The 20,840-nt window shown below is 42.3% G+C and overlaps 2 protein-coding genes across 6 annotated transcripts; both read right to left on the bottom strand.

The window, feature by feature from the left end:
* Positions 1-606: 606 nt before the first annotated feature.
* Positions 607-19,381, bottom strand: RNASE4 (ribonuclease A family member 4). Of its 5 annotated transcripts, XM_081050507.1 has the most exons (4): positions 18,518-18,600; positions 4,526-4,663; positions 1,979-2,173; positions 607-1,870 (listed from the first exon to the last, which is right to left on the bottom strand). In XM_081050507.1, the coding sequence occupies exon 4, from the start codon at positions 1,851-1,853 to the stop codon at positions 1,416-1,418; it is 438 nt and encodes a 145-aa protein (XP_080906633.1). In that variant the 5' UTR covers positions 1,854-1,870; positions 1,979-2,173; positions 4,526-4,663; positions 18,518-18,600; the 3' UTR covers positions 607-1,415. The 5 variants fall into 5 exon arrangements, with proteins under 5 accessions (XP_080906633.1, XP_080906631.1, XP_080906632.1 ...); XM_081050505.1 differs by lacking the exons at positions 1,979-2,173; positions 4,526-4,663 and adding an exon at positions 18,127-18,239 and having other exon boundaries at positions 18,518-19,381; XM_081050506.1 differs by lacking the exon at positions 1,979-2,173 and having other exon boundaries at positions 18,518-18,757.
* Positions 5,742-19,365, bottom strand: ANG (angiogenin). The gene is made up of 2 exons (XM_081050509.1): positions 18,518-19,365; positions 5,742-7,462 (listed from the first exon to the last, which is right to left on the bottom strand). The coding sequence occupies exon 2, from the start codon at positions 7,439-7,441 to the stop codon at positions 7,004-7,006; it is 438 nt and encodes a 145-aa protein (XP_080906635.1). The 5' UTR covers positions 7,442-7,462; positions 18,518-19,365; the 3' UTR covers positions 5,742-7,003.
* Positions 19,382-20,840: the final 1,459 nt, after the last annotated feature.

A 20,840-nucleotide genomic window follows, 5' to 3' on the forward strand; every position in this document is an offset into this window, starting at 1 on the left:
AGAGCATGTACCACCTTTTCCCGCCAAATCAATATGTAACTCCTTTACCCCACCCAGCAAACTATCAGTCCTCAGGATAAGGGGACCAGGGGCCTATGCCTTTCTCTCCCACCTTGGCTATGCCTGTTCTTTTCCCTGAGAAGGTATCACTAATAAACCCTGCATGCATATTAATCAGCTTGCTGACCTTTGAATCTTTACTTTGGCATAAGGAAGAACCAAGAGACTCCCGTATCATCCCGCCAGGAAGGAGTGGTCAGCAAGAACCTGTCTAGAAATGCCTACAATGCCATCCTTAAATCCTGAATATTTCAGCCTTTCATTTTTAGTGTAACAAACTGCCAAACCCCACTTCTCTTCGGGGCAGCTGCTCTTCTCCGAGGCTGCCCATTCTCGCCATCTCACCAAGGAGAGAATACTGTCCTTTCCTCATAAATCTACTAGCTTGGCTAACCCGATGTGTCCTCCAATTCTTTCCTGCAACTAACACCAAAAACCCATTTTCTGGCAACATACGCATGTTTATAAACTAGAGAAGAATTAAAAGAAGATAGAGGAAAAGATAATACCTCACGCAAGAACCAAAGCACAGTCTTCACAGACACCTGAAGTTTGAGTTCTTTATTATAAGAAATACATGAAAAATCTTGCAGTCAGGAAGATTGAGTGAATCTTAATGATCTAGTACATTCTTAATATTGTGATTTACTACAGTGATTCAAAAGTCTGGGAAGAAAATAAGAAAATTCCTTGTATAGTTTCTTGATCTTATTAGACCCAAACATAAAAAAGTTGCCAAATTATACAGATAGAGTTCCCATTTTACCGGTATATATTTCCAAATTTTTAATGCTTCCCCCAACAACTGACTTTTGGGGATCACAAAAAGCAGATACTTTTGAAACACTCCTTGTGATGAAGTGGGAAAAGCCCTGGATTAGTAGTAGCTAGTTGAAGTGGAATTTTGCCTCAGCTTTTCCACAAACTTCATGGTTTTCAGCAAATCCCTTAACTTTGGGCTCCTACGTATAACAACATCAGCATCACAAGGGTGCTGTAGTTTTAAAATGAGATAACTGAGATGAAAGAACTTTGAAATGTTTGAAGTGCTATAGAAATACACATAATGACTAAATTTCAGAGGCTAGGATCTGAGAGAGCTAAGCTGACCAGTATTATAAACGGAAGCAGGAGAGTTTACAGAAAAGTTTATTACAGAAAAGCCCAGTCTCATTATAGGTTTATGTCTCCATTTCTCTTTGATGCAATGTATGTAACAAAATAGGTTTATGGAGAAAAAAATAAGACATAAGCAGAGGAGACAGAGTCTGGGACAGCTCAAATGCATTACTCATTGCTATTTAAGGAGTAAGTTAAAGGCCAACCACTGAGCCATAATACCTGCAGGGTGGCCTCTATCTGTCAAAGTGCACAGGCACCTCCGGATCACCCTCACAGGCAATGACAACACGCCGAGTGCTGGCTAGGGCCCGGTATCTGCAGTTGGGGGCCCTGGAACTTCCTGTATCCTTGCAGTCTGTGACACTCACTACGCCCTCATGGCAGTTCATGTTGCCATTCTTGCACGGGATACTGGTGGTGCTGCAGATACTACGAATGTTCCAGATGTCTTCATGGATGAAGGTGTTGAATTGCTTGCAGTTATACGTGGTCATCCTCCGTCTTTGCATCATTAGGTTGCAGTAGCCATCATTGCCACCTGTCACTGAAGGGTCCACATGTTGCCGCAGGAATCGTTGGTACATGCGACCCTGGCCATAGGAGGGCTGCATCAGCCCCGGCAGGGTCAGCAGTAAGAGCAGAAGCAACGAAAGGGTCCTCTGGAGAGCCATCTCTACCCTGGAGGTGCCTAGAGAGAAACCAAGGGACAGGAGAAAGGAAGGTAACAATTGGGCACCAGAGAGAGGTGTTGAGAATGGCAAGCTGGTATTTCCTCAACTCTATAGTTTCCTCATACCTCCTTGTTATATATACCATCTCTTCACTCTTCTCTGCTCACAACTTCTCTCAATACTGCTTCTCCAAGAGTAAACAGTTTGCAAACATGATCTCTGAAAGCAAGAGTCTTTCTCTTTTATGCAGAGAAGTGGCTGTAGTCAGTACAATGACTCAGGGTAGAGACTGATTGGGTGGCTGTCCAGGTAGATATGGCCTTTATGGTTAGGGTGTGAAAAGAGAAAAAAGGCAGACCTAAATGAAATGGGACTTGTCTGTCTCTTGAGGGAATTCTCTAGTCATGTGATCTTTGGAGAGTGCTTGGTTCCCAGCAGACTCTGATTCCCAAAAGTTTGGATAGACTCAGGATATGTAAAAAAAAGTTTACGAACTGATTTTAATTCCTGATATGTGGGAATTGAAGAAGGTGCAGAAAAAAGTATAGAGTAACATTTAGGTTTAATCTTTCCTCTCAATGTATCTATTCTTTAAAAAAATTAAAAATGTTTTTCAATTACAGTTGACATATTAGTTTCAGGTGTACAACTTAGTGATTAGACATTTATACACCTTATGAAGTCAGTCTGGTACCTATTTGACACCATGCACAGTTATTACAATGCTATTGACTACAATCCTTATGCTGTAACTTTACATCCCTGTGACTATTTTTATAACTGGCAATTTGTACTTCTTAATTCCTTCACCTTTTTCACCTATGTGGCTATTCTTCCTTCTAATGGTATTAAAATCAGATCCTTTTGGAAATCATGTTAATCCTATAAAAAACAAAGTCAAAAACAGAATACTCAGCCACCGTGCTGGGAAGATAGTAAATATTGGTTAAATGAACAAATAAACAAAACGAGCGAGGTAATGAACACATGAAATGAAATAGGTATAGAGAATGAAGGTGTTTCTCAGGCTTGTGAAGTTGACTGACAAGAAAAGACTTGGGGGTGGCCGGTTAGCTCAGTTGGTTAGAGAACGGTGCTGGTAGCAGCAAGGTGCTGGTTCCATCCGCACATGGGCCACCGTGAGCTGCGCCCTCCTCAAAAAAACAAAACAAAACTATGAAACACTTAAAATATAAATCTAAGCAGCACAATCTCCACAAAAGAGGACTTGGATGGTGTCTTTTTTCCTTGCTGTTTCTATGCACAACCCGAAAAACTAGGCGCTGGTGATATATTCTATTGTCATGCATATATCCTTGATGCTCTATATTGTCAGTAGCTGTTGGTAGCTGTTGGTCTTCTCTAGTTGCAGAGTCATTTTGTTGGTACTTTTGGCAGTGGAAAATAAACGTGTTTTACAGACTTAAAAAATAAACAAACACAAATCTCCAGAGCTACAATCAAGAAAGCATTGCCTCATAGTTTCAGAATATTGCTTTTGTTGACTGAGTGAGGGAAGGAATCCAGACCTATCTGACCCTAAAATATGTGCTCTTTCCACCTCCTCTCTCATTTCACTCCCCAAATATTCGGGATATTAAAGACATTTATGTTCAGAGTTGCATCTCCTTAGCGACAGAGTTTAATCAGGGCTGGAGCAGGGTAGGAGTAGAGGTGGGAAATCATTCATCAATACTAACTAGCTAGATGCTGCCATCTGGCCGTCACTCCTGGGATTGGCATGAACTCATGAATCTACTTGATCCTGGCATTGAGGCAGGGCTGACTCACTAGAGCAAAGAAAAATCATCTCTTCTTCAACAGGAAGTGACCAACCCAAAATAGAAAGGACAATTTTTTGAAGGTCAGACAGGTCCATTTCTACATCTGCAATCCAAGGGCTGACCCCAGCTGATCTCCTGGTTTGATGTATAGGGGTACTACTGTCCTTTGTTTTAAAAAATGCTGCTTCATGATGGCAGATCACACTGAGTGACGGAAATGGCTGATAAAGGACCTACCTACCAGTATCAAACCTAACTTCATTATTTTAAATCTACCTCTATATTTAGAGCCACTTTTTGCTCATTCACAGAAAAATAGAAAGCTCTATGTCACATTTCAGTTCACACAGCTGTAGATATGAGATATGGAGTTAGGAAGAGACAGAAGTGGACGGGTTGTGGGAAGGCTAGCAGGGAGAAATGATGCTTGATTTACTTCTCACCTGTCATGCAGGGACTCTAGTCCTGCTCCCCGCAGAAGAAGGCTTTCCCACTGCACCACATTGATTCTCAACAAGAACTTCTTTTGGTACTGTGATCCCAGAGCTATGCCACACTAACTACCCTGTTTCTCTGAAAATAAGACCTAGTCGGACAATCAGTTCTAATGCGTCTTTTGGAGCAACAATTAATGTAAGACCCCGTATTATACTATATTATATTACATTACATTATTATATTATATTATATTATATTAAAGACCGGGCCTTATATTGTAGTAAAATAAGACCAGGTCTTATATTAATTTTTGCTCCAAAAGATGCATTAGAGCTGATTGTCCGGCTAGGTCTTATTTTGGGGGAAACATGGTATATGACCTTGGGGAAATTACTTAACCTCTCTCAGCATATTTCCTCATAAGTAAATGAGTATAATAATAATACTTACCTATTAGGGATGTTGTGAAGAATAAAATCCATGTTCGTGCTTATTACAATGCCTAGCATATGGTACGTGCTCAGTAATTGTTGGCAATCACCATTTTTACAATTTCCGTTTTTCTTGGTTTCCTTTGCTTCCTTCAATCTGGATAAAATAATGAGTAACTGCTCCTAGCTGCATATATTATTGATCCCTTGCCCTCTATTTTGTACAGTACCCATATTCCCACCCCTCAACCCCATTAGAAGGCTGTTTTTAAGCTGAACTACCTCCGCTACTAGAATTTATGCTGTGTCCCTAGAGAAAATTTTCCTCTCCACATTGCTTGAAATTTTCTTCTGTGCATGTCATCATTCTTCAAAGGACTTGATATTTTGAAGTTTTTCTTCCCAAAGTTAACAAAGCACAGCTGACCAGGACTTGCATTCCTCAAATGATTTTCTTGAGATAAAGACTGATGTGCCTGCCACTTGATATTTCATTCCAAACAGCTTTTGTTTGTGAGAGAACAAGAGACGCACAGCAAAAGGTACTACTTTCAGCTACCCAGCTGCTGACTCTATCAGCAGGTCAGGAAACACCCCCGTCAGATTGCCATGTCATTTCCTAGGAACGGCATTTGCCCTAACACCAGAGCAGGGCATGCAATGGTACTATTCTAAGCAGATGTTTGGAGAAGACACAAATTTTCATAGTTATGGCATGCTTAATATAATAATGGTCCATGCCTTTGACCTTCCCCACCAAAATCTTGAGTGTGGCGATGATTGGTACGGAAGTCACCTTGTCTAATAACAAGGAGATGGTACTGGCTGGAGAACCTGGGTCCAAATATCCTACCCAAAACTGGACATTTCTCACTTCCTAAAGGGTTTCTGAGATTTTAGAATGAGGCAAATTTTCTAGTAAGCGAGATTTGGGAAACTCTTCTCCCTACTTTCTTAGGAAATGACAGTGATTTCAATTTTGAAATAAATTAACTCAAAGTGAGGAGATTCATGTGCTGAGTGTGCACCAGTAACCTACTTCTCCACCCCTTCCTCCATAAATTTAAACACTTTCAGTGATGCAGGGCTCTCCCAAGTGGCACCTGGACACTGATCTATAACCTGGGTATTGAGGAATCAGGCCTTTTGACCCATTTCAGGGCAATGTAGGCAGCAGGAGAGGCCACCATCAGGAATATATAGTCATATATTCATAAGACAGCAAAACTAATGATTTATAACTGTAATTTATTAACAACTACTTTGTAAATAAGATATCCAGGCACCCATTGATAGAAATTAGGTAACAAAATTAACAACTAAACCTGTGAGTTGATTAGTGTATTTTACAAAGAGAGTGTTTGTTTACCTAAGTTTGTGTTTACTTGAAAACAAATGTAGTCAAAGGATAAGGAATAAGCTTGGAATCTTGCTATGAATTCCCTGAGACTTCACAGTTGCCAGACATCAGTTGATAAAGTAAAAGATTAAAGAGAAAATAATGTAATCAATTTTTGATCTTTATATAAAATAACCATGAGAATATCCTGGGAGAATTCCATTCAAAGCAACATCAAAACTACCTCCTGCCTAAGACAAGAGGTGGCTACCAGGAATGAATTTGGGTATTCATGCAGGATTACACACAGTATTTGTGTGTGTGTGTGTGTGTGTGTTTGTGTGTGTGTGTGTGTGTGTGAGAGAGAGAGAGAGAGAGAGAGAGAGAGAGAGAGACAGAGAGAGAGAGAGACAGAGAGACAGAGAGAGAGAGACAGAGAGAGAGACAGAGAGAGAGAGACAGGGAGAGAGAGACAGAGAGAAAGAGAGAGAGACAGAGAGAGAAAGAGAGAGAATGACAGAGAGAGAGACAGAGAGAGAGAGAGACAGAGAGAGAGAGAGACAGAGAAAGAGAGAGAGAGACAGAGAGACAGGGAGAGACAGAGAGAGAGAGACAGAGAGAGAGAGAGACAGAGAGAGAGAGGGAGGGAGAAAGTTTAATTAATCTGTTGGTATTTAGTCCTACACTCTTCTCCTCAAAGTTTAACATTTGTAAAATATTGGCTTATATGACAGCAAAATAATTTGGCCCTCCTGAAAATTCTGCCCCGAAGCCATGAGCCCTGGAATTCCCAGTTCTCTCTATGAGATGAATTTAACATCCTTACTTTCACAGAAAAGTAAAGTCCACCTCCCTGCTTACTAAGAAGGAATTAACTGATAGGGAAAAATGTATTTCTATTCCATCCAGTACTCTCAGGGCTCCGCTGAGTAAAGAAAATGGCCAAAATAGGCCAACAATCGCTGAGAAGACTTTGGTTCTTATTGATTTCAGAGACATTTTTATTTATTAATCATATTATAAAACAGGAAACATAAGATCCAGGTAGCTCATTTTTCTGGGCTCCTGGCAATGAATGTTGTCATCACTGTTCTAGAGTGGACAGGGGAAATGCAAGGGAAGGAGAGCAGAGCTAACTCTGGGCCAGTGGCCTACTGGTTATGGACGGAAAATGGATTCATCAAGGTGAACAGGCCAGCCATTTTCACAGCCAACAACAATGTTTCTGTACCCTCGCGTGGCTCTGTACCAGCAGGGAGGATGGGGGGACCCTCCTGTATGCTTGCAAGTGGTGACCTGAAAGCGTGATTTACTTATTCTAAAAGTTTCTTTGTAAGGCTCTCCATTTTTATCACAGATGGCCTTGATGTTGTTCTTGGTGTCATGAATAAAGGTGTTGATGTCTTTGCAGGGTTTCGTCAGGCGTCGTCTCGCCATCATGGTTTCACAGTATCTGTCATTCCGGCCACTTGGTTGGGCATCATAGTGCTGGTTCAGGAAGTGGTTGTACCTGTAGTTATTCTGAGCCAGGGTCGGTGGGATCAGACACAGACCCAGCATGAAGACCAACACCAGGGGACCCAGGCCCATCATCATCTCTTCCAACAAAGGCTCCTGCTAAGGGCAAAAGGAGGTGTGGTAGAGCAAATCTGGCTAAAAAAGGACAGGGACTTTTCTCTCTGACAGGGCATCAGCAGTCAGGTATCTTCAATCACCTAATTATATCTTTCTTTTCTCTTCCTTATTAATTTCACATTTCTTGTCAACCCATTCCTTTGGAAATTCGATCTAAGTTTCTTGAACATAACTTCCATCCCCAACCATTCTTTCGTATCCCTTAAGGATCACTGAGTACTTACCTTTTTCTATCAGTTGTAGCATTACAAAATCTATTCACACTGTTTAATCCATTTATTAATTAATTTAATAACAAACATTACATAAGCTCCTACTGGGTACAAGGCACTGGGCTAGGTCCTGGAACACACAGACCATTAAGACACACCAAACGCCTCCCTAAAAGGCAATGTGGCATCCTTAGGGAAGGGATGGGAGCTCGAGTTCACTGAGATGAGACAGTAAGACAGTAGGTGAGAGCTATAAAGAAGAGGAACTTTTAGGGAACCCTGAGCCCAGGGAAGGGTCAATCAGAGGATTGTTGAAGACAGGATTCCAGGTACTGAAATCAGTAAGTCAGCTGGCTGTGAGGAGAGCAGCTGAAAGCAGTTTTATTCTGAGGTGAAGGGAGACAGACCTAATTCCCCAAGAAGTAGGTGGTTCGTGGCCAAAGATGGAATTATTGTGTACTATTATATATAGAAAAAACAGAGAAGAGCATGGAAGAATCCATGTAATGCTTGGAAGTGGGTCTGAGGTCAAGTTTTACGGAAGACTGGAGGAAGAGGGATTCAAGCTTATTCTTAGGAGCTTCTCTCATTGGGAACAATGTGGATTATTCTTAGAGAATATTTTCTAGTTTCCCCTGTAGATGTACAAAGACTGTTACACAACAGGCAAATAATGTTACCAAGTGGAAAAAACAAAAACAAACAAAACAACTTCTTAGACCTTTTCATGAAATCAAAGTCCTTACAAATTGTTTTAATTTCTTAACGTCTTCCTCAAAAGAAGAAGAAGAAAAAAGAAGAGGATTGCTGTCATCGTCTCTCAAGTGCTATCAATCTCAAACTGTAAAACTCACACACCCCAGGGGTGGTGTGTCACAGATACTCAAACACACCCATAAAGTAAATATGGTGTTTCTTCCTGGAGCACGATTAAAAAATAAAATCAAACAAGTATAGATAATAACAAAGTAGAAAACAAATTTCTTATGAGCTTTTAAGATTTTATTTCTTCAGAAATTTGCAGATTTGAGAATTGAAAAATATTTGGTGTTTACAGCAGGTACCATGTTTCCCTGAAAATAAGACCTAGTCAGACAATCAACTCTAATGTGTCTTTTGGAGCAAAAATTAATATAAGACCCGGTCTTATTTTACTATAAGACCCGATATAATATAATATAATATAATATAATGTAATGTAATATAATATAATATAATATAATATAATATAATATAATACTGGATCTTATATTAATTTTTGCTCCAAAAGATGCATTATAGCTGATGGTCCGGCTAAGTCTTATTTTCGGGGAAACAGGGTAGTTTCTGACTATACTTTTAATTCGCTGGAGAAAAATCTTAAAACACATTCAGAGCCTTTAAAAACCATCAGAGTCCTACCCCATTGTATCAAATATATGTGAATGTCCCCACATCCAATAATAAAAATAACTTTTTACTATAAACTTGAAACTGATTTTTATAATTTTGCTTTTCAAATTGTCTATGAGTAACTCATTTACTTTATAATTGGCTATGATTTCTTGGCAATCATCACACATACTGAGAAATTCTTACAATTGGAGAAAAATTTGACCTTCAAATTATTCTTAAATGTAATTCATATAAATCGTAAATATAAAAACACATGGTATATTTTCATAGACATTAAATTAATTATGAATTTTTATTTTGCGCTTTTCTTGTGTGTAAGTCAATAAACATTATTTTCATATCCAATTCTTTATAGCCCTTAAAGATGCCACAGGTCCTAGCACTAAGCCTGTAGTGTTACTAAACAGCCCTGGGAGTGTGACTGTAAATCTAGAAAGACAAGGGAATCCAGGGTTCTGATGGTACATGAGAAGGCATGTAACAGAACGAGCAATGTGAGCTCTTTCTCAACAGCATTTGGCATTGATCCACCCTGTCTGTTTCATAATAACTATAGACAAAATTGGCACATTGCGGAAGAATACCAAATTATACACTAAGAAAATTTTGGGTCATTCCACAATACTGAAATAAATAGCAGCTGAAAAAGTTGCCATTTAGCACACAGATTATAATTTGTAATAAAATCAAGCAGAAGTGTTGTCTTGGGAGTTTAGTAAAAATGTGGTACATGATTGTAGAGGGGAGAGCCACCACTAAAAGAAAAACGAGTATTCATACATGGCCACTGCTTCAACACAGCTGCTGGCTTGCCATGCACCCCATTTACCAAAGTCTTTACATTTACATTATGCTCTTTAGTCTTTTGGGTGTGTTTTCTCTTTCTAGTTTTTTGGAAGATCTCATCAAAATTTTATTGATTTGGATTCAATTAGGTCTCTTGCTCTGCAATGGACAAATATTGCCTTAACGTCAAAGGTAACTGTAGAATCACGGGCTCCCAAGATCGAATAGGACCTCAGAGGTCACAGAGTCAACACCTCTCTGCCTGGGATCAGAATCCCAGAGTTCAAAATTAGGAAGAACCAAGAGCTGGTAGTACTCAAAAGAGTCATTAGGTGGCAGTGATGGATAGAAATGTTGCCAATGTCTTCCATACTGTAGAGGACACACAGGGTCCTTGTAAAAGGTGCCAGCACCATACAGGTTGTGGAGATATTGTTGTTCACAGAAGGGAGTCTGAAGTGGCAGGCCTGTCTAGAGTCTCTGTCCAAACACTTTATGCTTTAGATATTAAGACCCAGGCCTTCCCAGTAGAGACAAGTGTCAAAGCAAAAGTCACAAGTTCAGGATCTGCCCACAGGAACAGAGCAAAATAGATACCGTATTTCCCCCCAAAATAAGAACTGACCGGAAAATAAGCCCTAGCATGATTTTTTAGGATGCTCATAATAGTACAAGCCCTACCCCCAAAATAAGCCCCAGTTAAGATCGTCAGCCAGATGGACGCATTTAGTACGTCCGTTGCAACACACGATGGACGTATTGAATTATAAAATAATAACATTAATACATAATTAATATAAATAAATAATATTTTTGACATTAATACTTAAAATAAATGAAAATATAAATTATAATTAAGTAAATACCCAAGCCGGCGCCTCTGGATGAGAGGTAAACGCTTATGTAAACAGATGAACTCCAGACTTACTGGCGAATGACCAATCAGAGTACAGACACAATGCACGAATAATGTGCGCACTTGATAACTAACGGACATGGTTGTATTTAATATGAATCTTCATAATTCAATACATCCTGTATTGTAACGGACGTACTTAATGCACTCATGTGAAATAAAGAAACGTTTTCTGAATTTTGGTGCCTGCAATTAATTTTTCGTCCGCTTTTGTGTGGACTATCATACTTAACTGTCCTTGTTTTTGTTGCCACTCTTGTCTCGTAAGCCTTCAATTAACACTTGATATAATGGTAGATTTAAAGGGAATGATATTTTGACCCCCACACAAGATGAGTGCAAAAAGAAAGAGCTATTCCGTGGAGTACAAGAAAGGAATCGTGGAGGATTCCCAGGGCAAGAATCTTACGACTTTCTGCAAAGAGAAGAAGTTGGATCTCCGAATGGTCCGAAAATGGCGAGCAGAGACCATAACCTCAGTCAACAGGTGGACGAGGGAAATGCTAAGAAGTGCAAGTGAGGATCAGGTCGGTAACCATTATTTCCTGAGCTGAAAAAATACGACATCCCCTGAAAATAAGCTCTAACGTATCTTTTGGAGCAAAAATTAATGTAAGACCACGTCTTATTTTGGGGGAAATACGGTACCTATTGTCAGTTTTCATGGGTACTATTTCCAAGTCTTTATACATGTACTCTTGGACAATTACCTGTTTACTTGTCAGTGTTTCCCACTGGTGTATAAGCAGAGTCCATATTATTCACTTTGAATCACACTGCCTGCCTCATAGTAGACCCTCAATAACTTTTTTAAAAAAATAATTGACTTTATTTTCCTCTCCAGACCTAAGTTTATTCATTTATAAAATGAGAAAGTTGTTAACTCTAAATTCTGAAATTCCATAGTTCTCATTAAGCGTAAGAGAATCGTGTCTAGTTTCACTTGCAAAAGTAGAGTGACTGTAGAATTACAGAGACAAGTTTGTATAAGTTTAGTTGGTGGCACAGGGCACCAGGTGGAAGATGATAGGATGACCTGTGGCCCAGTCTCACTGAGATGCATCATTTCTTAAGGCTCAGCATGTAAGCCAAGCCCATGGACCACCTCTAGTTAAGGCACTGGACTGACACTGCACAGGGGCTTCACATCCTACACAGCCACTTGCTGGTTGGAGGCTGAACCCTCACATCCCAGTCTGGAGAGGTAAAGGAGGATTTTTGGTTCTAATTTGTAGAATTTGCACATTCCTTCCGTAACAACTTAGCTAAATTTTGCTCAGGCTTTTTATAATCTTGACCCCCTAAGTCATGCAGAAACCAAATCCCAGCCAGTACACAGCATGGCCACCAGTATCTAACATCTGCTCCCCTACTCACATCCTCATCCATGTATTCAGTTATAAATTTCCAAAATAAAGAGGTACAATGGAATTGGGAGAAAACAAGTACGAGACAGATTATTTGTAGTGCAGAAGTGAATCTGCCTAGGCCAGGCGTGCACAGCCTCACATCTGGTGGTCAAAGTCATTCACACATATCCTCCCATATACAAGCACATAACTGTCAGTCAGCTTTTTGTCAGTGCAATTCGTCCCAACTGTTCTTTATATGAACTTTATCCTCTATCTCAAACCAAGCCCTTAGTCTTCACAAGAATCAATATTCTCTTGCTGTCTCCACTGACAATGTTTTATACTCACGAGATCCATCCAACTTTACACACCAGGGAGCTAACTTGACAGTCTCTGACGAGTAACTGTGGTTATAATTTCCATAAATGTAGTTTCACACTTTTTATATATTCTAGGGCAATGCCCCCCAAAGCGAAAGCATAACACTCTTTATCTCCTTTCCTTCTTTCTTCCCTTCGACCTGCAAGTGTACCTTCTTTTGATCTTGGGATGTGTACCACTTTGCTCTCACAGAGCAATCAAAACTTTTTTAAGGAAAAAAATTAGTAAGGAAGGTTAGAAGAAAACAGCTAAAAGCATACTTTCTGTTTCTTTCCTTGTTCCATCACATATATTGCCTGTGCTCAAGGGGGCTCCAATGCTCTTCAGCAAATGGCTTCCCCGGGTTTTTGAAGATTTTATCACAGTTCAGGAATCCCTCTGAAACCTCCACTTACTCCTGGTCTCACTAAATGTCCCTTTATCCACATATAGGCTAGCCCAAAAGAAATCTGTTTTCATTTTAAACTTTAGAATTTGATTCATTTTCTCCTTAATTCATTAGCTTGGGCCCAGAGGCTTTAAAAAGGAGGGAAATGGCCTCATTGCAATGGATAGATGGCTAGAAATAATATATATATATATATATTATTTATAGGATATATAAATAATGTTATATATATATAAACAAATAGAACAATAGATTATGCAGGGGTGAGAATAATCTTACAAAAATCTGGAAATTTCCCTCCAACTGAAGGTGGCTTCCAGCTGTTTGTTCCAGGAGATGGGTTCCAGCTGCGTGAACCTAGAGGCCCCTATGGTTCTGATTATATAGTGATCAGATGAACTGGGTGGGAAGACTAGTTCCAAAGATCCTCAATCCTGGCAGAGATAGGAAAACCAAGGACACTTCTCTTGGACAAACAAAGAAAGTCATTCACCTTTTCCCTGGGTATGACTGGGTCAAATATTCACCCACTGGAATGGATTAGTGGATAAACATGGCCCATTGTCCCAAAGCTGCTCTTTTTCTGATGTGCGTGGTTCTTACTCTTACCCATGACAAGACCGAGGTTTCGTTGTTCACACACAAAGATCTGGCTCCAGAGGATGTTCCTGATCTCTGGACCAACTCCAAGAACTGCCTTGAAAGAAACCTGCAGAGCAAATGTGGTCTCCTAGCAGGATGCTGTTCCAGTGTACTTTGTATTTACCCACATAATTTGGTTTAATGAAAGGATGCCATGCCAATAAGTAGGTTATTCCATAGATTTCACAGAACCAGGAAAGCACTTTTAGAGAAGGTTATTAGTATCCTGACAGCTATTAGTACCCTGCCCCTGACCTCAACCTCCCAGCTACTAACTAACCCTCTGAAATATCCTTGCCATATTTCCTGGACTTCTCCTTCCTTTCATCCTTAGCTGTGCACTAGAGACTAACCCTGAGCACTCAGTCTTCTATTGCTTGTAGCTCAGTTGCAAAACTGATGATCTCCATCATCATTGCAATACTGATAACCATCACTCCTTTGGTGGTTAATTGATCTTCTGTCTCTCCATTAGATAGAACCCTTTGAGAGAAGAATAATTGTCTTATTCATCTCTACAGTCTTAGTTTCTAAAACAGTGATTGACTTCTAGGGCCCAAGGTCTTTTTGTTATCCCTCATGGTTTAGCAATGCTCTCTCTCTGATCTCACTGTGGAGACTCCAACCATGCAAAGTCTCCTGGCTTTTCTTAACCTTTTCACTGCGTTAATTGACTTCCAGTTTGTTCTCTAAAATGTGTCAAAAATCCACACAAAATAATTACAGTATTTATATTTTTAAGTAGATACAGTTAAGGTGCTACATTTATTAAAATAAATAATTACTTTAAAGTATAAAAATGTCCTATTATTATTCATTCTTGAAAAACACAAAAATATAGAAAAATGTATATCTGCTTTCCTAAACTTCCTTTCTGGAACACTGAGCTCGTGGGGTAAAATCAAACGCCGCAATCAGCAGCGAAAATGTTAAGGCTCACCAACACAATTGGGTTTGGTAGGAGTTACCAAACAAGGCAGGACTGATTCCCAGGTAGAACAGGGTGGCTTCCAAGGGTCCCAGGAACGCTCTGCTTTTAGCTTACTGATAAATCCTGAAAGCCCACTGCTTATCTTCGTTTTTGAGGTATTGGTCCCTGTCCCAGTGCAAAAATCCCTAGGCGAGATTAACGCTTTAGACAGCTATCAGTGAGTCATACACCCTTGGGCATGTGCTCTACAGTCTATGTTAAGAACAGCTTTTGGTAACTGGAAGGGCCTGAGGCTTTGAGGAAGAAAAATGGGCAGCATGGAGAACCTGAAAAAGAACAAACTTCACCTGCTTTTCAGTTGTGTTGGGACACAGTACTGCCTGAGCTTCACGTTTTACCCCTGTCCTCTCCTTTCTGCCCTGCATCCCCAACCGAATCCTGAGCTAAAAGGGAAAAAGTTGGAGGTAGTGAGAAGAGTACCAAGCAAAGTGCCACAAATTGCCTTTCCCTTAGTACCTGGTGCCTCAGGGTTACTGAGGTCTTTGGAAGGGAAGGGACAGGCCTGTCTCTGATCAGTTGTTCTGCCAAACATCCAAGTTCAAAGTCTTTTTGGAGCAAAAAGAAATAACAGGACATCGGGACCATAGAGTGAGGCCTCTGTCGGGATGGTTTTTTCCTGAGAGCACAGCCGCTAGAAGCTTTCTGTCCCCCTCCTCCTCCGATATCTTATCTGAGCAGTTTTCCTGCGAGCACAGCAGTTAGAGGCTTTCCCGTCAAAACAGTATTGAGAGATCACAGCTGTTAAGGACAGACCTCCCCGACACCCTGGCCAGATTTAACCAATCCCTAGGGCTGCAATAGCAATGGCGCGAATCCTCCCAAACCCGGAGCCCTAACCTTATAAAACAAAGCGCCCGACCCCAGTAAGTGCTCAGTCTTTGGGAACAATCCCGCTGAGCACACCGGCGTAATAAAGCTGTGTTCTCCCTGATCTCTGTGTGCTGCTTAAATCTCTCGGTCTCCGCCGTTTTCTGCAACACCTCTACTGGCATCTAGCAGAGTGCCCAAATGCTCATTTTCCTTTTGTGGGCAGACAAACTATTTGAGAGCAGTGCCTATTGTAAGTTAATCACATATCACTTTTTAAAGAGACACTGAAGTGAGTTCTAAAAAGCTATCAACCAGTTATTTGTTAGGGAAGACAGCTGCCAGGACCATTGCAACACCCCACGATTGCCTCAGCAGTCCCAAAAGATGGAATAAGCAGTCAACTCCCACAGCCTGTGGGGATCAAAATGACTTGATCAACACAACCCTTCTCTGATAAATGACCTAAAAGCAGAGATAAAGTACCCCATTCCAACATCGCACACACACACACACCCCACACACACACACACACACACACCACACACACCCCACACACGTGCATGCACACACACCACATACACACACACACACACACACACACACCACACACGCACAGTCCCATGGCCTGAAACACTAGTTCAAGCACCAACTCACACAAACAGATCAGTCTCTGATTTTAGAGTTGTGCAGTGGTGCTGAGTAGCAGCTTCCAGCCTCTGAACACAGCCACATCCCTTCTCTGCCTCTAGGATTTCACTGGACAACCTTGGGAGAATTCACAACCTGTCTACATAGTTGACAATGCAAAGAGTCAGGGTGAATGGGGAATGGTTGCTTTCATTCTAATTGTTTTTATTCTCAGCTTGGCACAATGAAGTTATGATGAAACAGAAAATAAAGTTTTTTTGGGGGAAAAAGTTTTGTAATTTCATTAAAATGCATCTTAGTGCTTACTCCTTTGTATTTCAAAATACAAAGAATTATAGTCTATGATTAATGAACATTATATCTTTGTCAGTAATTTTAATAGGTGTGAAGCAATTGCCAATTGAAAAACATACTCATATATTTTTAAAATGTTCTGACAGCTTCAACTTGAAAGTTATTCCCCTTCTTCAGAAATGTTTTTCTATGTCTCTACTTCAAGCCAATAGTTTCCTTGCACACAGATACAGGAAGCATGGGTTCTCCTTCTAAGGACTCTCATGCTGGTGTACTTTCCCCTTATACAAAGTACATGTTTACTTCTGTCCTAAAGACTAATTGTAAAATTAGGTAATGGAGGGAAGGGGTTAGTTTTTAAGTTCCTTTATAATTCTTACATATTTTAGGTCTATAAGCATGAAACTTATTTAGTAACAGAAGTACTGGTTAAAAGAGAAGGAAACTCACATGATAAGAAGGATCATGCCTCCACCTCCGGGAAGGGGAAATACTATTGACAGAGGGAGAATGAGGACAAAATCCTGCTGACATGGCTCCATTTCCAAAAAAACAACAATTAATCATTCACTTTTCAACAAACTCTGGGCTTTGTGCCCATTCTCTGTTTCCCAGCTATTTCAAAATGTTCTTCTGAGAATAACTGTTTACAGAGATTGTTCTTTGCTCAAATGCAGTATAATGAATACTCCTAAAGAAGGGTTTTGCTGGCCTGCTTTGGTCCACTTTCTTAGTCCTCTACTTTAATTTATGAATCACACTGGAAAATGCTTCCAGCAATAACTGGACAAGCCTCTTACCTTTGCCTGCTTATAACCTGGCATCTGCACTTTTGACAATAGCCAGAGTCATTCCTCTTTTCCTGGAATGGTTTTCCCCATTCTCTCTGCCAAATGAGAGTTCTTCTCCTCATTACTAGAGTTTTTTTTTTTAATAAGTGTCCTGTTATAATACATGGCCACTCGATACAATCATAGAATGAGAAAGAGAGGGACCTCAGAGACCATCTGTTAACTCCTCATTTTACAGATGTGCAATCTGAAGAATAGAGAAAGAGAACATGCATTGCTCAAGGAACATCTAGCATTCCTAGGACTGGAAGCTTCCCAATGCACCGCATAGCTTTCATACTCTATACTAGTAATTCTAGAAAATCAAAGCTAATTTTAAAAGTGCTCATGAAAATTGCTGTTTAAGAGAAAACTACTGAATATTGAATATTTCCATAAATTCCAAAAATGCTTTTACTCCCCCTTTATCTGTTAAAAAAATTTTGCTTGAAATAAAGTGTCTGTAACACAATTATCCTCTGCACTAACTAGTTAGTAGCTGTATAGCTAAGTAGCTCTTTGAATACTTGAGGCTACTTCTAGGAAGTTGGTCATGTGCTGTTCAGATAATTGTATCACTTGGGTTTCTGGTGGTTACATTTATGATTTGATTATAAGGTTCTTAATGACACAGAGGGAAGGTCTTGGCTCATTTTAGATTTCCCTAATCCCTAGAATGGTGCTGAAACTGTTTTTACTGTCCTTCCTAAATAAAGATGTCCTGTTATGCCCATGTGCTGTTATCACTTGATGTGTTGTCTCAGAGCGAGAAAGCTGAGGATCCCAATGTTCCACTAAGAAAGCTTCAAGAAGAGGCTGTTGGCAGTGTCTGCAAGAACTTCACACACTGGCTGAGGGTGGGTGAAGGGTGAGGAGACAGCGGCGAGCAGACAGAAAATGAAAACACCAGTCCCCAAATGTCAGTTCCGCTTGCAAAAACTGGACAAGGCCTGCCTGGTAAATCTGCCGCTCAATCTGGGTACCCAGCAAAGAATCCTTACTAGTTTGAGCTAGTGCAGGCCTCCCCGGGGTCTCCCTGGGCTTCGCCAACGCGGTGATCCCCTCCAAGCTTACGTTCTAGGCAACAGGCATTCGTGCTGCCATCTCTGCCCAGCTGCAGAAAGTAAACATGGGGTGTGAATGTAGAATCGCTAACTCCACAAGCACAGCACTTTTATCTTCCTTCCCATTTCTCAGCTCCTCCGGTCCGGTTCCAAAAACTTCTCTCGGAGGAGCCCCCCCAACAGCCTCCGCGAAGAAGAGAATCCCTCGGCCCAAACACCCCTGGTAAAGCTACAGACGAGGAGAAGGGGGAGCCCAAATGTGAACCCGCCTAGGAACAAAGCTGCAGAAACGCGCAGGACAGGGGAAAGAGAAGTTTTTGTTTCTCACCCGCTTCTTCTCCTCTGTATGATGGTGGGGAGCTGGTAGAACACGCAACAATGATGTTTGGAGTCCTGCTTTGGATCTGCGTCGGGTGAACGTGAGTCCACTGGCGAGATGCGGGTGCGGCGAGGAGGGTGGGGTCGGCGGGCTAGGTCCTGGGTAGTTGGGGCCGCACCCTGTTTCTCAGAGGAGACCCCTAGCGCCTGGACCCGCCTCCCGAGCAGGCTCCACAGCAGCCCCCGCCCCAGCCACAGGGGCGGGTCCCTGTTTAGGGCCTGGCGCGCGTCGCGCCAGTGCAGACTGGAGACAGCCTGGACCCAGCGGCCTCGAAGACGCGGCCTGCCGGGACAACCCGCCGACCGCGCCACAACCGCCCCGGAGCCAAGGCACGACCCGGGCCCCTGCTCCCAGGAGCTACCAGGCCCCGAAAGTCCACGAGGCCAGGCGATTCCGTCCCTCACAGGCCGTCAGCCTCATCTGCCCTGCGGTTGTGAAGTGTGTCTCTTTTGCAGAACAGTTCGGAACGCGTGAAAGTTTGCACGGAACTTTTGGGAAAATTCCCAAAGGGGGCGCAAAAGAAATTCAGAAAGTTAGGGCTTGTCTGGGATTTGAACTGGGCACCTCTATCACACTCAAAGCGAGAGTCCTACCCCTAGACCAACGAGCCACAGCAAGCCACCCTCCACCCCTGTTTACCCTGGATTTCATTTTCCGGTCAGCAATTGGCCGCCAGGCTATTCTAGAGTTTTGTTTTTAGTTGTGAAATTACTTTTTGCCTTGCCTCGTTCTTCCTTCCAGCTTCACGAAGTCTCACGTCTAACTCTAGCTCAGGCCTCGCTTATTCTCCCAGATCTACGTCCCGGACCCTTCCGGACGCTAGATGGGGTGAGGAGAGGCAGCTTTTTCAGACGTCAGACCACATTTCTGAGTTCCACCAGACCCCGCCCGCACGGGTGTAGCCACGTGCTCGAATCTTGAGGGAACCGGATTGTTGGCCGAGGGCCGGAGCGCGGTTCGGTTGCAACACTGTAGGGTCCTGAGCCCCAGGACAGACGCACAGGAAGTGTGTCGGTCTCCTGCTACCAGCACCTCGCGCGAGCAGAAGCTCCTAGGGCAGGACTGGTCGGCAACAAAATACCGGGAGCTGGAGTCAGGTGGAGGTGAGCCAGTCTGGCGCGTTTGGGGCTATTCCAGGCCCCTTGCAGTTTTCCTGAATGAGAGTCAAGTTTTCCATCTCCCCAAATTTGCTTCAATTGTTTGCTGGGTCCGGAATTCTCTCCCCAGTCTCATCCCAATTCACGTCAAATCCTGTCCCTCCCGATCCGGCTCGAAATCTTTTCATGCAACTCTAAAAATATATCAACAGCTAAATACATTTTTAGACCTCTTTTTGCATGGATGTGTGTATAGTGTGGGTCAGACACTCGGGCTGAAAGACCCAGGTGAGGGGTTTGTTCCGCAAATTAGTCCCGAAGGCCGCAGAACACGCACGAGGACGTACATTTATACAATAGTCTATACCAACGAATGGTCTTGAGTCTCCGACCTTTGAAACTCAGGCAGCTGGGTTGCCAACCAGAAACCAGAGCAAATAACGTCTTAGAGAAGGAATCAAAACCTTGCCACTTGGTTAGGAGAATTGTCGTACACTTTAACAACCATAACCGACCGGATCAACTTTTCATGAGGTGATTGTAGGGTCTGGAGAAAGCGACTCCGGAAGATAGAGAATGAAAGAAACCGAACGCAACGGCTAATCCAAAACATTAGCTCCTCCTTCGAGCCGGAATCGAACCAGCGACCTAAGGATAACTAGACAGGAATGTACTACAGTCCTCCGCTCTACCAGCTGAGCTATCGAAGGGAGAACTGAGATTTACGCCGCGTAATCTCCTATTCAGGATATCGATAAACAGAGGTGGGTATGAGATAGCCCTGTGGTTATTGGCTAGTGGACGGAGTACCCATCTCGTGAGAACGTCCTGCATTCGCAGTTCATTCGCAGTGCTGGAGACAGCTCTTCTAGAGGTGGATTCTCCTGTTTCACCGAGGGGCTTCCAACCAGAGCCAACACGTGGGCTCTTCACAAGAGCGGGTGGATCCCGAGGCTGCCCGCGGAGAGTGGGTGTGGGGGGGGGGAGGGTCTGTTCGACCCGCGGGCTATTGTCTTCACCGAGCGCGCAGACCCGGGCCCTCCCTGGCATGACGTGTGTCTACACTGGGAGCGGCCACCCAGGCATCAGAGAACTGGGGGCTGGGGCTGTGGGACACAATTTTGACCGCGCAACTCGGAGCTCAGGGAGAAGGGCGCGGGCCTCCCCTCATTGCC

This window comes from Rhinolophus hipposideros (assembly GCF_964194185.1).
Source record: "Rhinolophus hipposideros genome assembly, chromosome: 5".
Taxonomy (NCBI): Eukaryota; Metazoa; Chordata; class Mammalia; order Chiroptera; family Rhinolophidae; genus Rhinolophus; species Rhinolophus hipposideros.